Source organism: Anopheles moucheti, chromosome 3, assembly GCF_943734755.1.
Source record: "Anopheles moucheti chromosome 3, idAnoMoucSN_F20_07, whole genome shotgun sequence".
In the NCBI taxonomy this organism is placed as follows: domain Eukaryota; kingdom Metazoa; phylum Arthropoda; class Insecta; order Diptera; family Culicidae; genus Anopheles; species Anopheles moucheti.
In genome coordinates this window covers 91,377,323-91,394,471 of record NC_069141.1, presented here as the reverse complement: position 1 = coordinate 91,394,471, position 17,149 = coordinate 91,377,323, and the positions used below count along the sequence as shown (strand labels likewise).

The following is a 17,149-nucleotide window of genomic DNA, read 5'->3' as shown; positions in this document are numbered from 1 at the left end:
GTCCACTGACTGGATAGCCGTATACATCGGACCTTTGCGCTGCGTCAATGTTTTTCATCCCCTCTTTTTGGGCTCCCAAAGGGAAGAACGAGACGGACTTCAGCGGACCTTTATTTCCTTCCGTCATCTTCATTCCGCGACCGTTTCTTGGTACTTCCGTTTACCGTTATCGGGTGGCAAAGGGGTGGCTCTTGCGCCCTATCTCGCGTACGTGTTTATTTGAGAAGGTTCTGCAATTCCAACTCTCTTTGCATACTTCACCCTCTCTCATAATTACTCCGGTGTTTCTACAAACAACGAACCATGCCTTTCACTGTAATGTGCCGCGAATCGAACGACCTTCGGAGTATTCTAGTATGGGTTCATGCAAAGATACTGTTCATTGGTCTCTGCTCGCCAGCGTAATTAAACCAATGTCCAATATTGTACCAAACGATGGAATAACATGCGTAGGAATCTACCAAAAGCTGCACTAAAGCGAGTTCGATCATGCCATGCATGGGTAAGACCAAATGAACCACCATTGTTTCGCCCAGGATGGGAGTTCTGTAAAAGGGGTTGTTGTCTGGTGTGTTATTTTCCATACTATTTGCATAATTTATTACCAACCGCTATGTAATTGTATTATTTGCATTAGAATGAGTGGTATAGTGGCAGTGGTCCAAGAGTTTCTCGACACCGAAATTGTCACAGATCGAGCGTGGTTCTTGGGAGCGTGATAAATAAAATTTTAATACTTACCTTACTGTACGGCGCATTAAGGTCTATGGTTTGTTCACTCCCGCGGGAGCTATGCGCGTCGGGCAACAACATTTTTAAGTTCAGCGACCAGCGACCAACTTCCTCTCTTAAACCCCTTTTTTGGAACAGTCAACAGGTGTGTGCGTGTGATAGTTGGAGTCTCACGTACAGCTGAACGGATCGGAAACATCGCGATCGTCATCTGATCTACCAGAACATTTTGACGATTAAGAATTTTTTGTGCAGTGAACCTCCACTGTTCGACAACTTAAAATGGTTATTTCGTTATCAGTCTTGTAACTTTTAGTAAATTCAATAAGTGGGTTACCTTTCAATATGAAGGTTAACGACCATGATCATCAAGACAATCGATTCGGATGTGTTACTCGCTATGCGATGTCCGAGCACGTTATAAACAAACGTTGTACCAAATCTGCTACACCACGGGAAGCTCTGGTGCAATCCAGTCCGTTCCTTCCACAAACAGATGGTGAGCGCCGCATTGCTTTAATTTTCTTTTTTGTATACCCTATTTGGCGACGCAATGACGAGTGTTACGGCTATTTCCGCAACCCGCAACTGCATCACCATCACGTTGTAAACCACTTGATCGTAGATCCCAAATAACATTCCAGTAGGTTCGTTCACTCAACAAACGTACTAGGAATTGAGTTTTATAGAAAATCACTATACGTCGATGTATTTGATTTTCATTTTTATGCGGCTTCAATGAAGTTCAAATCAGAGTCACACATTGCATGAAATGTGTGGTAGTAAATGTGAACCAATCATGGTTGTCCAGCTAGGAAAGTGAACTATGCCATGGTATTAGAAAGTGAAACCATTTTTCGCACAACTAGCAATGAGCATCACTTTTTTCCGAAAAGGAAACCTACATTCTGCTGCTGGAATTGAGTGTTTTGGTTACTTTACTGATGTTTTATAGTGTTTGAAATTTATTTTGATTTCCAGTCATCAACAAACATTTGTCACGACTATTTGCAACAGTATTGCATTTGAAGAACTTTTCATTTATGGAAATTTTCATACTTTTATGACTTTTCATAGTAACAAATCCGACCGAATTTGTAATTAAAGCTACACTTTCTACGTCATAAATGGCCACAATAACCAAATTTAAATTTTGTTCTACATTTCTTTATGAAAATTACATTTCCACGAAAATTACTTCCACTCCGATAACGGACGTTTCAAATTCTCATGGTACGATAAACGTCAAACGACAAGGCTGGACCATCTGTGATTCCATTGACAGTCAACAACGAACCGCACATTGTAACAAATATTCATGAACTCTGGACAAAACTTGTTAACTACATTTTCAAGCATCTCTGATGTGCAGAAATCATTTCAAATGAAAACAAAGCCATGTTAGTAATTATTCCATAGTGTGGAAACGTTTCATGAGTTCACCGAACATGAAAACATGTGATAAAGTTCGCGCAGTGTGTCGTACATGATTTATTAGTGCCAATTTTTTAATTCGAGTGGAAAATTTGAAGTTATAATGTTTCGTTGACCAATTTAGACGTGTTTGTATTCACTAGTTTTTCGGTGTGAGCAGTGTTTGTATTCACTAGTTTTTCGGTGTGAACAGTGTTGTGATTACTTAATATCACACAAAAGAGCGACACCACGAAGAACCCAATGCTCCGGTGGTTTGGCTGTTTGCAACCAAAGTGGCGTAATGTAGTTCAGGTCAGTTCGGTTGGCTTTTTTGTATACTGGACACTGCAGAAGAGAAAGGTAGTTCAGTTAAACGCATGTAAATAGTCATCGTAGCGGGCAAAACAAATGAAACCTTACCTCGTACAACTTTGGATCTTTTGGTGCCGTGGAGTTGATGGCGTAAACATGTATGACTGGCATGGGTGAGTACAGAACCTTATTTGTGGCTTCTTGCAAACGGATGAACCGTTTGTCCCATCCAGCTCCATCTATGTATAGACCGTAAACATAAACTCCTTCCGGTGGTGTTACTTTGCACTCTTCGGTCAGCATCTGAGTTACGTCATTATGCAGGGTGATCATATCTAATGCCCATCCCTTGTGAGCTCGTGCCACTTCCTGACGCATGGCGGTTAAAAACCCCTGTGGGTTGAAAAATCCCGTCATCCAGAACATATTGGGTCGTTTCCGGAAACACCAGCTATGGAATTGGGTGTTTCTCTCGATCAGTTCGGTGAACCAGAAACCAAGCGAAGCCGAAGTCCAACTTCCCCGCTTCCAGACAGTCGGTACACGGGCATCGTAGATGTTGTCAAGCGCATCACGAAGCTGTTCATTCATTATGATCACTCCATCGATGGCTAACAGTAGGTCGTCCAGCGTTTGACGAACGAGCAGTAATATACGCTGAATGCGATCGATCTCTTGGCGCAAGAAAATATTCATAGACTCTTGATGGCCCATGATGCGTAACCGTTCCTTTACTGCATACGGGTCATATGGAGGAGGAACTTTGCCTAACATGTCATGCACCATCCTTGCAACAGTTACTTCACGAGTTTCACCACCACCGCCGGAAGATTCTGCGGAAAGAAATTAAATCAACTGAGGATCGTTTCGCAGAACTTACCCCATACGAAGTCTTACCTTTTGGTTGAATGGATAGGATCGTGTCTAAAATTTCCTTAGTTGTATTGCTCTGGTACGTAATGTCTGCGTTCGAGTGCAATCCATAGACTTGCGGTGGATCGACGAGCGGCATGTTATCGATCGCTTCAAGGTATTCCTCGACAGTTTTGAAACGCATAATACGATACTCACGGAAGAAGCGGAATGTTTCCTCAAACATTGCATCTGAAAACCAGACGCGGGCGAAGGTGTTGAGCAGCCGCTTGTCGTAGTCGTCGGTAACGCGTCCACCGTACTGCACCTCGCCTAACATGTAACGCATTGTTTTCCAACTCACACGACCCACCTTACTGTCCAGTGCATCCAGATGATTTTGTACAAACATGCAGCTTGCAAGCCAATCGGCAGAATTGAATTCATACGGAATGTTCCATCCCAGGGGACCAAACTTTCGTCGTTCTTGTACAACCGTATGAAGAAACGATATGCCATATATCAGCGGCACGTAGAGTGGAGAATCGCTGTACTCAAACATCTCCAACGACATCGATGCGTAGGTCCGCTTCAATCCGGCCTTCACTCCGGACGGTGGTTCGTTGGTGAATTTCAACGCCATCTGTAAAAATGTAATCGGGAACTGTGGATGTGGTTCGGTCGTCATCCATGTACGGAAGTTTTCATGGTACGCTGTAGGTCCGGCTCGTTCCAGTTCTAATATCTGCAGCATCAGCTCGTTCATGTACTCCAATCCAAGATGGCAGTTCTGTAGCAGTACCCATGATCCTTCCTCTAACGAGCTTCCGACAAGCTTGCGTGCATGAACTTCTTGTCCCTGGCCCATAGAAATCGAGCGACACTTGAAACCATTCTTTTTAGCCAAATTTTCAATGCTAGGTGTCGGATCGGAACCCATGGACAAAAAGCAAACTAAAGGCGTCAGAGGACGACTCTCTTCGAGAAGTGCATCGTAATTAATGATTACTGGATCGGCAAAACGTTCGCCAAGTGACATGCCAAGATACCGACGACTTTGAAAGAGTGTTCTGTCTGGACACCAGGCTCGGATGAGCAGTAAACGTCGGAAAGCATCCATCGATTGATAACCTCCCTCTGGTGGTAACAGCTCCTCTTCAGGTGCTTCTTTCGAGAACCACGCTTTCCAACCCTTCTCGTTGTTCCGTATGCTATCGAGAATAGCAACGAAATGATCGAGTTTAGAGAGTTGCACCAAATTCAACCAAGTCACGTCGGCTATCCACTTGAACGGTTTTTCCGGACATGTATTAATGTCCAATGCAGCTCCTCCTTTGATAAATGTTTGGAACTCCGCATGCGTTACGGTCTTCCGATCCAGATCAATGTTTAGTGCCATTAGAAGGACGAAAAGATATTTGTGTACTTCGTACAGTCCACGGCACACATACCGGAAGATATCATATGTAAGGTACTCAATGATGTTGTTGATGCGTCTAGTTGGTACCGGATGCCGATCAGATCGTGCCATGGATATATCAAACCGTTCCAGAAATTGTACGAGTGACGTCTGATACATGTTGTTCACCATGGTCATACTGCATATAAGGAAATACAATACGCTACCTCGCGCTGCAACCGGTCGATACTCTTCACGGGCTCGGTTGATTTTGATCTCTGTTTCCCGGGCGACCTTTAGCTTCTCACGCACCTCAATCGAAGTGGTTTTGCTTGTATTCAGCACGCCTATAACTGTTACATCGTCTACCAGACTACCTTGTGTGGTGGAAAGTTTGTGTAAGAGATTCGCTTCCAGTTCTTGCATTTTACGACGATTTGCGGTGACATCTTTAATCAAATTGGTTCGTTCTGACTCAAGCTCACGTTTCTCCGTAAGAATCACCCGTCCCAACAGTTGATCCTCGAGTCCTCTCATCGTAACGGTAAAATCAATTATGGATGTTCGTGCTGAGACTTCGGGCGTGTAGAGTGGGTTCGGTAGTTTTGTGGTCATATACATGCGGAATGAATCATTCACATCAACCTCCTTGTCGCCTACCTTCACCTTGAACGTGTTGCCCATTTTGATGAAGTTCTTCTCTAACACGTTATCCAGTACGGGGTCGAGTTCTTCACCAATGTCCTCTATCAGCATCGGGTAACCAAGTGAAACACAGTCTTCAATATGATTTCTAAAATACTTGTGATTAAGCGAAGTCACCACTAGGCCAAAGTCGTTTTCCTTGTTCTTAATCCACATTTTTCCTTGTGATTGTGGATCTATAAGTAACGGGTAGCGGGCTGCTTTCGTCACTATGATTCCATTCTGAATGGATAGCTCATCATTGGGCAACCCCTGTAAGTTCCACTCTCCGATGGTAGCAGGATCGGTGAGACTTTCCGTGATGTTGATACTCCGAGATACTGGTATTCTACGTTTGCTAAGTTCGCCTTGCCAACTTGTCTGTAGTACTGTGCGGTACTCTTGATTGAAGGGTCCGGTGTATGAAAGAAACCCGGTTAGAATTAGCACATCGCCAACAAGTCGTTCGGTTTCATCTTTAAATTGTTCCAATTGTTCCGTCCAGCGAACTCGCTCATCAGCTAATCCATCTATCAATGCAGAAGCCGCATCCATCTTGTCTTGACATTGTTTCGCATCATCCAGAACGGCTTTTTTCTTTGCCATTGCCTCATCAAACATTTGCTGTACCACGGCCAGCTCGTCCTCTTTCGCTTTTAACAGTGCTTCTGCGGCACCCTTCTCCGCCATGGCAATATCAAGTTTCTTCTGTTGTCTAACCAAGTTGGCCTTAAGTGGTAAAACATCCTTATTAACGTCGTAGAAGTCAGCCATGGCAACAGTCCACTTCAGCAAGCCGGCCACATTTCCGCAAGCTGCCTTGGCCGCTTCAAACGTGTACAGATGGTAGTTAAAGTACGGCATCATCAGATCGACAGTTTCAGCATTGATGAGATCTGCCTGATAACGAACAATTTTTCCCAGAAAGCCAGTGTCAGCCATTACCTTTAGCGACTGTTCCCAAGAAGCTAACATAAACTGGCGTTCTTCGTCCGGTTTCACAGGAGCCATTCTTCTTCCAAATAATATCAGCACCACATCCATGATCAATGTGATCAAGTATGGTGGTTTTCCGAGCTTCCGTACCGTCGCAATATCAGCTCCTGTTACAGTTTTTAAGGCCGCTTCGGCTTGTTCTAATGCCGGTCTCGCAGCCTCAAGTTTTTCCTCTGCGACCAGTGTATCTGCTTGAATTTGGTCTACCAGAATGTCGGCTTTGTTTTTTACCACCAGCACATCGGCTTTTACCACCTCGGCCGCACGCTGGGACTCTGTGACGGAGGCTAATACGACCTCCGCCGCTTTAGTGGCGATGACAATATCTTTCTCTTTTTCTTCCAGTTCTATGCGCAGCACATCGACAGACTCGGCAGCCTCAATAAGCTTTACCAGACCGGTTTGCATGCGTCCTGCCATAACGGCAATATTTTCATGCTTTTGTCTATAGATCACTTTGTAACCTTCCAAGAACGAAAGGAACGATTTGGGCGTTACGTGTGCTTGTCGACGGAATCGTTCAAAATATTCGATGCATACCTCAGCCACACGGTTCTGGACGAATGCCATGATTTCGATTAAGCGCACCTTAACGTCAGCAGTGCAGACGATATTGTAATCGCGTAGGAAATGCGTCGACACGGCAATAAGGGCATCCTCCGGCCATCGCTGGAACCAATCAATAGTACAACCTGAGATGAGACCGGGAAACTTGAGTGATCGGTTACGGAACTTTTCTCCGACTGGCGAGAAACAGAGGACGATATGCAGGTTGGCTCGTGCTCGCGATATGAAGAAATCGTATAGATTATCCTGCGTTGGAATGCGCTTGGGATCGACTTTCTTCATTACCGGTATAAGTTCGTTAGTGATTTGATCGATTTCGTCCTTCGGGAAAAGGTTGGCAATCTCACCCGAGCTGAGTACGTTGTTAATGTACTCCAGGAAACCTTCGTCCTTGATGTCATTATCGGTGAAAATGAATGTTATTCCTTGACCGTCAACGCCGGACACACGATACAGATACTTGAGATCTTCCATGAGGTTATTCACATTGTATGCTCTAGTCAGAGTGATTTGGTAGAACTTGTACCCCGCAATGAAAGATGCCAGACGAGTTAAGCTCTGCTTTCCCGAGCCGCCTACTCCCACTAGTAGTGCATTACCGCGCGGAGTACCTATAATACGCGAGATGATCATCAAATGAATTAAGGCGTCACGGAAGAAAACTAAGTCCATTGTAGCTCCTCGTATCAATTCGTTGTACTGTTCGAGGAACATTTTAACACGAGCTGTCGTTTCGTCGAACCCAGGCATTTCTTCATAAAGTTTGGGCGGTTCTAAACTGGCATCATCACCCTCTTCACCTGTTGGTTCGGGTGCATCTCGCAAAAAGTCAACAAAGAACTGTTCCTCTTCTTGATAGTGTGCAAAGTCTGGCCCAAGTTCCTGTTCAGCTGTAGATCGTAAATGATCCACAAACCATGTACGATCTTCAAAATTGGTAAATCGATCCGCTATCACTCGTGTGCATTCATGTCTCCAGAGCTACAATAAGAACGGAATCAAAAAGATTTTTTGCTACATTTGGAAACTGATTGCGATATGTAACTGTTGCATTTACACACTCACGTTAATGGCTGTTTGGATGGTTTCGCACTGTTCTGATTTGACTTTTAGCATGCCTTCCCAAATACGAGAGAGATCTCGCAGGTTGAATACATAATGGAATTTGGCTGGTGTCGGAAGCATCTTTACCTTTGTCGCCTGCCATATTTTTCGAGTTAATGGCACAAACCGAGGAACAAATCGTACCAGCACATCATTGAACCGTGTGTCACAGAAGTAACCTTCACCAAGCACACCGAATATTTTATCCATCGATTTGTTACTTGGAATAGCACAGTTAAAAATGCAAAACTGGCGTTTTAGACGAGGTGGTATGTCATTTCTACCGCCACCTGGATGTATCATTGCGGCCAACATTTGAATGTCCAGCACTGTTAAGAAATCGCCTGGTTTGTCCAACGAATAAAAGCCACGATTCTCCATCAGTTGACGGACGATCTCGTTCGTTACTTGGTCACCCCATTCGTTTACGATCGGCATGTTGACATCGTCGATGAAGATGGACATCTTGCGCTGTTGCGGTGGACCATAGGTAGTACCAACGCGTTTCTCCACATACGATTCGATGATACGTTGAAACATGTTTGGCGTTGTAGCGGACGAAAAGTTAAAGCTTTTCGAAAGATGGTACTCGGGATCGTACTGCAACATGTAGCCTTTGATCATGACGGTTTTTCCAGTTCCTTGCTCACCAATCAACAGAACTGCTTTAGTCTGCCTAGCAACCAAGTCGATAAGGAATGAAGTGCGCACATTGTCTACGTTTGGCACTAAGATACTAGCGAACTCCGGTACACTGTCGCTAGGGTAGATATACTCCTCTACACGATCATTCCAATGTTGCCAATTACCCTCGGCTGATACGACGTATTCGAATATGGTTTCTCCTGGTTGTAATTTTGGCCATTCTGTATTACAGTGCAAATGAGTAGATGATACCGTTAGATGAATGTATTTGTACCACATTTAGTATACTTACTCATTTTGGAAGGGTGCTTTGCGATAAATTCTCCCATTGTCTCGCGATCCTCCAGCTCAAGTACAGCACCCAAAGACCACATTAACGAAAATAAAAACAGCCGCTCCACGTGAGCATCAGTAAAGTTAGCTGAAGTGTCGTTTTCGTTCTGTGGGGCCAGTAATCCTTCCAGAAGATCACAGCACTGCCGAATATAGATTGCTTCTAGTATCTTCATTTTAGCTTTTAGTTTCGTTTGGACGAATTCATGCAAGTCGTTATAAATTTTTAGGAACAAACGCCGCAATAAATCACTTTGATCTGCTGGTTTAGTTTTGAGCCAACCATTCAAAATCGGTTCCCATTTCATGACGGACGCACTCATAAATACCATGCCCATACGACTCACGGTAGCTGGTGACGCGTTGTCCACATTGTCTGGTTCAAAGACGAGTTTTGCGTTCGGAGCCATTGTGATACGATCACCGTTTGCCAGGGTTAGTGTTTTGTTATCGTCTAGCACGGAATTTAAATTCTCAATCCATACCGCATCGACTGGTCCATCTAATACAAGCCACACAAAGTCCGTTTTCTTTACCTTAAGCGTTCGGCGCCACAAGGTCGAAAAGATTCCATCCGTCCAATCATTTGTGGCCACATCGAGTCTTCCAAACATCTGGGGAGCCGTGATCGCTTTCGGATTCATTCGAATCTCCTTGTGTGGCGCGCCAAGCTCGGTGAAACTCCTCAGCAGTGTTTGTATGCACTGCGTCTTGCCCGCTCCAGTAGGCCCAAGTGTCATGAGACCGTGTCTCACAAGTGAAGTTTCGTAAAGTTGGATTACTTTCAAATTCCACTCGGGATGGTTCATCAGGCCTAGAGACTCCGCGCTATTTGCTATGGCTTTCTGCAGCTCTTTATAGCTAGAGGTGCTCAGTTTGATGCCTGGGAATAAATCCTCAATCAGTGAAATGAACAGTGGCTCATCCTCATCAACAAGCTTCGACACATTCATGTCACGTAAAACGCGCATTACGATAGTTTCTTCCGTATCGGTGGGATTCGCTCGTTTCTGCGCACCTAGCGTTCTCAGAACAGAAAGAATGTTCCGTAAGCCGAAATCGTAATGCACCTGTTTCGAGAGCTGCTCCTCGCAAAGTTTGTACAGCGTGAAGAATTTTCGAGCAAGTATAACATTGTCCTTGAAACCGCAACTAGCCAGTTTGACACGCATGATAATCTGTCGATCAGGCACCATCATTGCCACAGAGCGAAACATGATTTTCAAGTTCTCTGGTAGCTCCTGGCGTCCTGCGTACCCGGGATTCATAGTAATGAAGAGGCCGAATTCTGAATTCAATGAAACTGTATCGCCATCACTAAATAAAAAGGATGTTTTCTTTTCCTTTCTGGCGGTAAGCACGATACTGTAAAAGAGAAAAGGGAAATTGTGTCATTGCATCTTTCACTTTGCAAATAGTTATTACTTACTGGATTTGCTGCGCCGCTACCGACAAAACTGGCAGCTCGATTCGATTGAATTCATCAAAACAACCCCAGGAACCAGATTGAGCGAGACCTTTGTAAATACGGCCCAGGCCACGGAAGTCCATTTGATCTGAGCAATTGAAGACCACCACTAGCTTCCCCAGTGCGCGACCCATATCCTTGGTGGTTTCTGTTTTTCCTGTTCCTGCAGGACCAGCTGGTGCTCCGCCCATCGACATACCGATTGCTTGGGCAAGCGTGATATAGCATCGATCAGTGAGCGGTGTGATGGCCAAGCGCTCCGTCACACCAAGATATTCGTTTTGATAAATGAAATCGACATCCGTTATCTTCACGATTACGTCATCCGTTTCTTCGATGTAGTAAAACCGGGCCTGTTTTTGCCACTCGAAATCCAGGGCAGTTCGAATACGGAAACGCACTAGATCGTCGAAAATGTCGCGTTGATGTACATGTATAGTAACCATCGTTTCGAAACGAATGCGTTCCAGTTTCGTCAAATCCTTCACGGTCAGCTCGATGAGACTGTTTAGGAGGTTTAGGAATTTATTGTTCGTAACACGCATTATAGCTTTGTCCGTCCGACATCTGCTCAATGCTATCTCAGCTTCGTTTGTCCACAACAGTTGTACGCCTACGAGCCCCGCTTGTCCGCAATACTCTTGGAATCCGACAATAAAGTTGAAATCAGGACTAGCAAGGCAGTGTGCCATCTGTGCTAATATCGTCCGGATGGTATCTTGCATTTCACCTAGTAGACTACCGAGCCACAACTCTACTCCACCAGTACAAAACACCGGATTAGCCAAGGGTACACGCTCCCCGTTATCGGAATAGAGCGCTACAATTTTGCCGAACGATTTTTCATCAAACTCCACCTTAGCAACTGCGTCGAAAATGCTTAAAAGATGTGCTTGAATGGAAGTAGGATCGGAGCTCTGGCCAAGAATTTCCAACAGTACAGGATCGGATATAAAGAAAAACCGTGGGAATAAGAGTCGTTTTGATTCGAGGTATCCGGTAAGGGATTTCTGGCAAGTCTCTAGCTGTTCCAGCAGGGAAGTTAAAGTGTAGGACATGACGTCTTCGCCCGTACAACACTGAACTACGTTTGGATTATCTCGGGCACGAAACATTATACGCACCCAACTCTTATCGATCCCAGCAAAACGTTTGGCATCTTGTGGCAACTGTTTAGAAATATCCCCGCCTACGAACACCGCCTCCAGGTATATCCACAGGTTCTGCACTTGCAACCATTTTTCAAGAATTTCTCCAGTATTCACCAACTTGTGCAACCACATCATAATATCCTTCTTGAAGTGTGCATTGAAACGATTCGATGCCAATGAGTTGACGATCATGATACTATCCTCCAACATCGATATGATCTCAACGGTTTCTGCAGGTTTTATAAGCAGTTCGCCGCGAGTTTTAAAGGCAGAAAACTGCAGGTTGACGGTAGACCACTCGGCGACCACCGTGCGCAGCTTGGTATCGATATCATTTTCCTTTACAGCACCAATGCACGTATCTTCAATGTCATCCGAGAACTTAAGCAGTGGTGCCTCCATGATGTGGCCAAGAGTAAACGTGGGTGAAGTAACATCAAATTTACAAGCCAGCATTTGTTCTAATTTCTCCCAATGCCGGTCTTTCATCGCTTCGTTGCACATAAGCTCCAACAGCGGACAACTGTTGTTGAAATCATCGATCTTCTTCTTCAACTCAATGTAAGCGGGCCAATCCTTCATTGCTTTTGGAAGCTTTCGGCAGCGGTTCTGGAAATCGGTTAATTCGGCATTGATGTTCTCTATGTTTACATCTTGCCATGGGGTTTCGTAGTACTGATCAATACTTTTCATCACTTGCAAGTACAACGAATAAAGTTTGTTGAGCAGGTTGAATTCCTTCTTTCGCTTGTGCAGCACCGGATAGTCGTTCACTTTCAGCCCCAAGAACGCTTCACCGTTCGCGTACATTTCGAACTTGCGCCAAAGCTCATCAAAACGTCCCTGAAACATGAGCAACCGATCGCTAGCTTCTTTTGCAGGTATACCTTCCTCCATCGGGCCATTGGTTTCAAACTCTTGATCAAATCCGGTAATTTCCTCGTTGAACTTTGCCACTCCTGCAGCAAGCTCTCGTTGCAGCGGTACCTGCAGGGCAATAATGTCGTTTTCTACCTTTTCCACCAATTTGACCATCGCTTTGAATGTGTCGCGAATACCGTACACGCTGTCCACTTGTTCCTGGGTTATTTCCAGCTGTTCAAAATCGGCCAGTGTTCGGTAAGTTTGCTCGATGAACGTTAGATCGACGTCAATGAAGGAAAAGCTATCTTGCACCGTTTGTAAACAGTCCATTGCCATCCGAATATCGTCTAAATCGGTGAGCGTGCGTTTGAGCGTTTCATCTTGTTTGGTGATGAAGTTTACTATCTCTTCGATCCGGATGTTATAGAAAGCGAAGAAGCGCTGAAGTACTAGCTTAACAACAGAGTCTAATTTGATGACGATCGGTCCAATGTGACTACTGTACGTGACGGATGCTAGATCTTCTTTGATCTTTTCAAACAGTTCCGGCTTTGCTTCCATTGCGGCATTAAACAAATTTTGTTTCCAAAGATACTCGTAATGGTTGTAGACATGCTTCAGCACGTAGTTTATGTCGGGTTTCAACAGGAACATTCCTCCATCGAATTCATGCATCATTCTTGTCACCTCCTTGTGCTCAGAAATGAGCTTGTACCAATCTCGTTCAGCGCGTTGTTCAGCTAGGACTGGCCGCCGCATTTTTCTCTCGGTGGATTTTGCCTGACGGCCCCAGGTCGAAATTGCGTAGAACGTTTCCACCACATTCAGTACAACCCTCTCAAATGCAAACTGTACATCCTCCAGGGAAGGTTTTATATCGCAACAATCTGTTTGAAGCTGCATTGCGGTAACGATGAGCGGATGGATCTCGCTTAAGACAGCTGCCTTGTTTGACTGTAGCCGTACCAGCTCGAGCCTAGTGCGTAATTTTTCCAACGAATTCTTCACCATACGTACGAATACGTTTATGATTCGATTATTAAAATACGCAAACAACTCCATGCAATCAATGTGCAAAGCACTAACGTCATAGTTGAGCGCCCCATAGTCCTGGAAAAGTGCTTCCAAATGTGCTTCTGGAGTCGGATTAGCAGGAGTTTTGTACAACTTATCGAAGCGAATCCAATCAAACTTGTCCGTGGGAAGTTGTTCTTCTTTGCGCCTATTTTCATCACTGATTTCATTCAGAGGAAGCTGATATCTTCGATTGCCACGATCATCTCTATCGGGAACTTCTATTTTTCGAACAAATTTATTGATCAATTCTATAACTGCACCTTCCATAGCCTGCGACTTGCTTTCCAGGTGAACTTGCACCGATTGACGGTATCGAATGTTCTTGTCGTAAAATTCATCCGGATCCACTGGATCAACAGAAAGCGTCAGTAGGCTAGTGTTTTCAAAGGAATTCAGCGTGTCTTCTATGCGAGCCTGCCAAATATCATGCACTTCCTTGTAGAACTGTTCAGTTTCCACCAATGTGCTTTCAACGTCGTCCATATATTTATCAATGTTCAAAGATTCCCAAGTAATGACACACAATCCGGGCAAGAACACTTTGTCCAGTTTCACCAACATTGTTCTCATCAAAGGCAAAAATATTGGTGGTATGGCTAAACGAAGCTCATTGTTCTGTTTCAGTAGATGCTTGGCTCTTTCAAAGCGATGATCAATTTGTCGTTTGTTTTGTACTAATACAATTACATAATCTGGCGCACTCATACCAAGCTTAAGAACGACTTCCGTTTCCCTGATGACTTGCTTGATCCATGGATGGAAGTTAAGCTCCAACCAGTTATCTGAAGTGCGCTTATGGTATACCGGTGTAGACAGTTTAGTTGTTGCTTTCTCTGCAAAAATCATCCATGCCTTGTGGTGCAGCAGTTCATAGTGAATCAACACTTCACATAGATAGTTGTAGTATTTGATGCAGAGTTGCGCCTTCCGGTGATTCAAGACACACGACCGATTCTTTAGTAACGCAAGTGGTACATCCATTTGACGAAACAGTGCACGAGCCCACATGATACGTCCGACTGTCTCCGGAACTCCGTATGGCACTGGTGGATTTGCCCGATTCTCGTTGTAAATATCCTTTAGCTGAAAAATTTCATTTTCCAACATCACCGCAACATCCAGATAGCGTCGATCGATGCACAAACAATCGAGCTGTAGTTTCTCGAATCTCTTCAAGATCAAAAGGCTACTGTCGACAGTACGTTCGTTGTTTAGCTGATTCTTGAGAAACTTTTGAAGCCCCAATTCGGCTATTTCCACCTCTTTCAGATAGCATTCATAGTCGGCATCGAACTGAAACTCGGTATAAATCAAAGGGTCATACGGTTTCGATGTGAGTGTTTCGTATGCGGCTCTAATACGGCCTGAAAAAACTTCTGTCCCATAAATGGCCACCTGATCGATAATTTCGTACTTCAGATAAATCTCCATGACTTCCAGAATTCGGGCTAAGCGTAACTTGAAATGGTTTAACTTTCCGAAAATAAACACCTCGGAGCATTCCCAAGGTGTTTCGGTGGGACTGTTTGTCATTTTCTGTACTATTTGACTATAGCTGTCTCGGAATGCTGCGTCCAGATTATGGCAAATGGTGATTTTATTGATCAGCACCTTCTTGGGCTGCTGATATATTCGGTTCGTTCCACGATCAGTTAGAAACTGCCGACAGTTGATAATGATCTGATTCGCAATCTTTGTTAGCAGTCCCGTTATTCGATCCGACGTGTTGTAATACATGGACGATTTGTATACGTGGCGAATTACTTCCAGCAGGCTCGGAATGCTGCGAGTTGCTTCCTGTGGCTCACACCGGTACAAGGGGTCCCAAAAACGTTCGATAGAGCTGATGAAACGTACGTTATCTCGCGATTCGATCAATTTGATGGACAGTTCTGCCGCTAAGCTTTCCCAAACTTTTACCAACTTGCCGCGAGAAATTTTCAAAGATTCTAAGAATTGTAAAAAAATTTTGCTCTCGGTAAACTCACTGATTGAGGTGTAGCGCGTCAGTATGGTACGCCAATATTCAAGCTCTACCAGCGGACCCGCATAATGGGGCGATCGTTCGATCTGATTGCCCTGCGTAAGTGCATGCTGTACTTGCTCCATCCATCTACTGAAAATTTGCTCAACACGAACCATCTTTTCCTGATCACGAGCCGTTTCTGCTACCTGCACTGCAGTTAACAGAAACCCCAGGTACAAATCATGATCCACATCAAATACGATTCGATGCGAAATGTCCTTTTCAGTGCTTTTAAGGAGGTTAATAAACCGGTTCACGCCGTATTTGAAGTTGCTCTTTTGAACATCATTGCAATGGCCATAGTCGCGGATCTGATCGATAGCTGATTTAAGAACTTTCTCCAAGATCGACACCAAGCAGTAGACAATCGAACTTCCTGAGGGTATTGCGATGAAGGTGAATAAGATTTCCTGTAAAGATAAAGCGTTTTTAGTTTCATTTCCTCTCTAAACACGGCGGGATAAGGCAGAGTGTTACTTACATCACTAAGTCCTTTGACTTCAATGGGTTTGGTGTTACTATGCCGAGTCACACCTACACAAGCCAACGTAACTTTGTCACTTCGACCATCAGTTATCCAAACTTGATTAGTGGGCTGTTTTATCTTTGCATTGTATCTTCCAGTGTCCATCCCTGGTGGAGCGCACATTCCGTAAAACAGTAACAACGCTTTCACCCCTTCTGATTCGAAGAAGCTATCCAGCAGCTTCACATCGGCCATTCGATCCGCAACACACTCAGCAGCATAGTCTTGATCTTCGGCTAAAATATAAGCACCCACCTCCAGCACGTGTCGATGTTTGGTGGCCAAGATGTTGAGACGCTCGGAGCGAGCCTCTTTGGATTTCTCGAGTCGTTGCTGAATTTCTTGCTCCTCCGTTATCTTCGGTGGACTCCCGCGTCTTCGTTTGACCAACTGTACCACATTGCCAATTTTCGTACTAACACCAATCACATTCAATACTTTCTTCAGATGGCGATCTGGATCGGGTTCCGCCATGTTGGTCTCAGTTTTGAAACTCTTAAATCGACAGTTTCTGGTATATGTTACGGGTACGAAATAATAAATGAAGATGGCGTAAAAGAATTTTCAATGTTAACTAGATGGTTACTTCCTGGTCGTACATCCGTGAATAAAACACTAGATGATTACTTTGATAGATCACCCTTCGATCACTGTTCGCTGCAATATGTTATTGTATTTTAAAACCTTTTAAATATATGGTTAATATACCACGTTCTATAAATATGACTCACACTCAATAGAACTCACCATTGAAATTGATACATTTTTTTTCTTTCACTCGTAACTCATAATATCTTAATCACAGGTGAACTTAATCGACCCCAGGTACATATTCAATAGACTAGCGCGACTAATTCTTTATCTACACGGGGTGCTTTCTGATACGAATCCCATGGGGGCTATTAAAGACTGCTCAAGCGATATGATAACGATTAAACCGATTGTTGCATTCCACAAGCGAAAGGCTTGTCATCAGTTCGTCTTAACCTGCCGCATT

At 44.3% G+C, this 17,149-nt stretch overlaps 1 protein-coding gene across 1 annotated transcript; it reads right to left on the bottom strand.

Annotated features, from left to right (window-relative positions):
- Positions 1-2,367: 2,367 nt before the first annotated feature.
- LOC128300527 (dynein axonemal heavy chain 8) lies at positions 2,368-16,626 on the bottom strand. Its single transcript, XM_053036619.1, has 7 exons — positions 16,108-16,626; positions 10,470-16,036; positions 9,000-10,405; positions 8,024-8,928; positions 3,358-7,939; positions 2,569-3,293; positions 2,368-2,493 (listed from the first exon to the last, which is right to left on the bottom strand). Exons 1-7 carry the CDS (start codon positions 16,624-16,626, stop codon positions 2,368-2,370), a joined length of 13,830 nt encoding a protein of 4,609 aa, XP_052892579.1.
- Positions 16,627-17,149: the final 523 nt, after the last annotated feature.

Excerpts from the sequence above, each read along its gene's own strand:
- LOC128300527 (XM_053036619.1), bottom strand. The coding sequence starts at position 16,626 with ATGGCGGAACCCGATCCAGATCGCCATCTGAAGAAAGTATTGAATGTG. Across the intron at positions 8,929-8,999 it reads AAAGCACCCTTCCAAAATGA|AATGGCCAAAATTACAACCA; the intron begins GTAAGTATACTA and ends ACTGTAATACAG. Across the intron at positions 7,940-8,023 it reads CCATCCAAACAGCCATTAAC|CTCTGGAGACATGAATGCAC; the intron begins GTGAGTGTGTAA and ends TTCTTATTGTAG.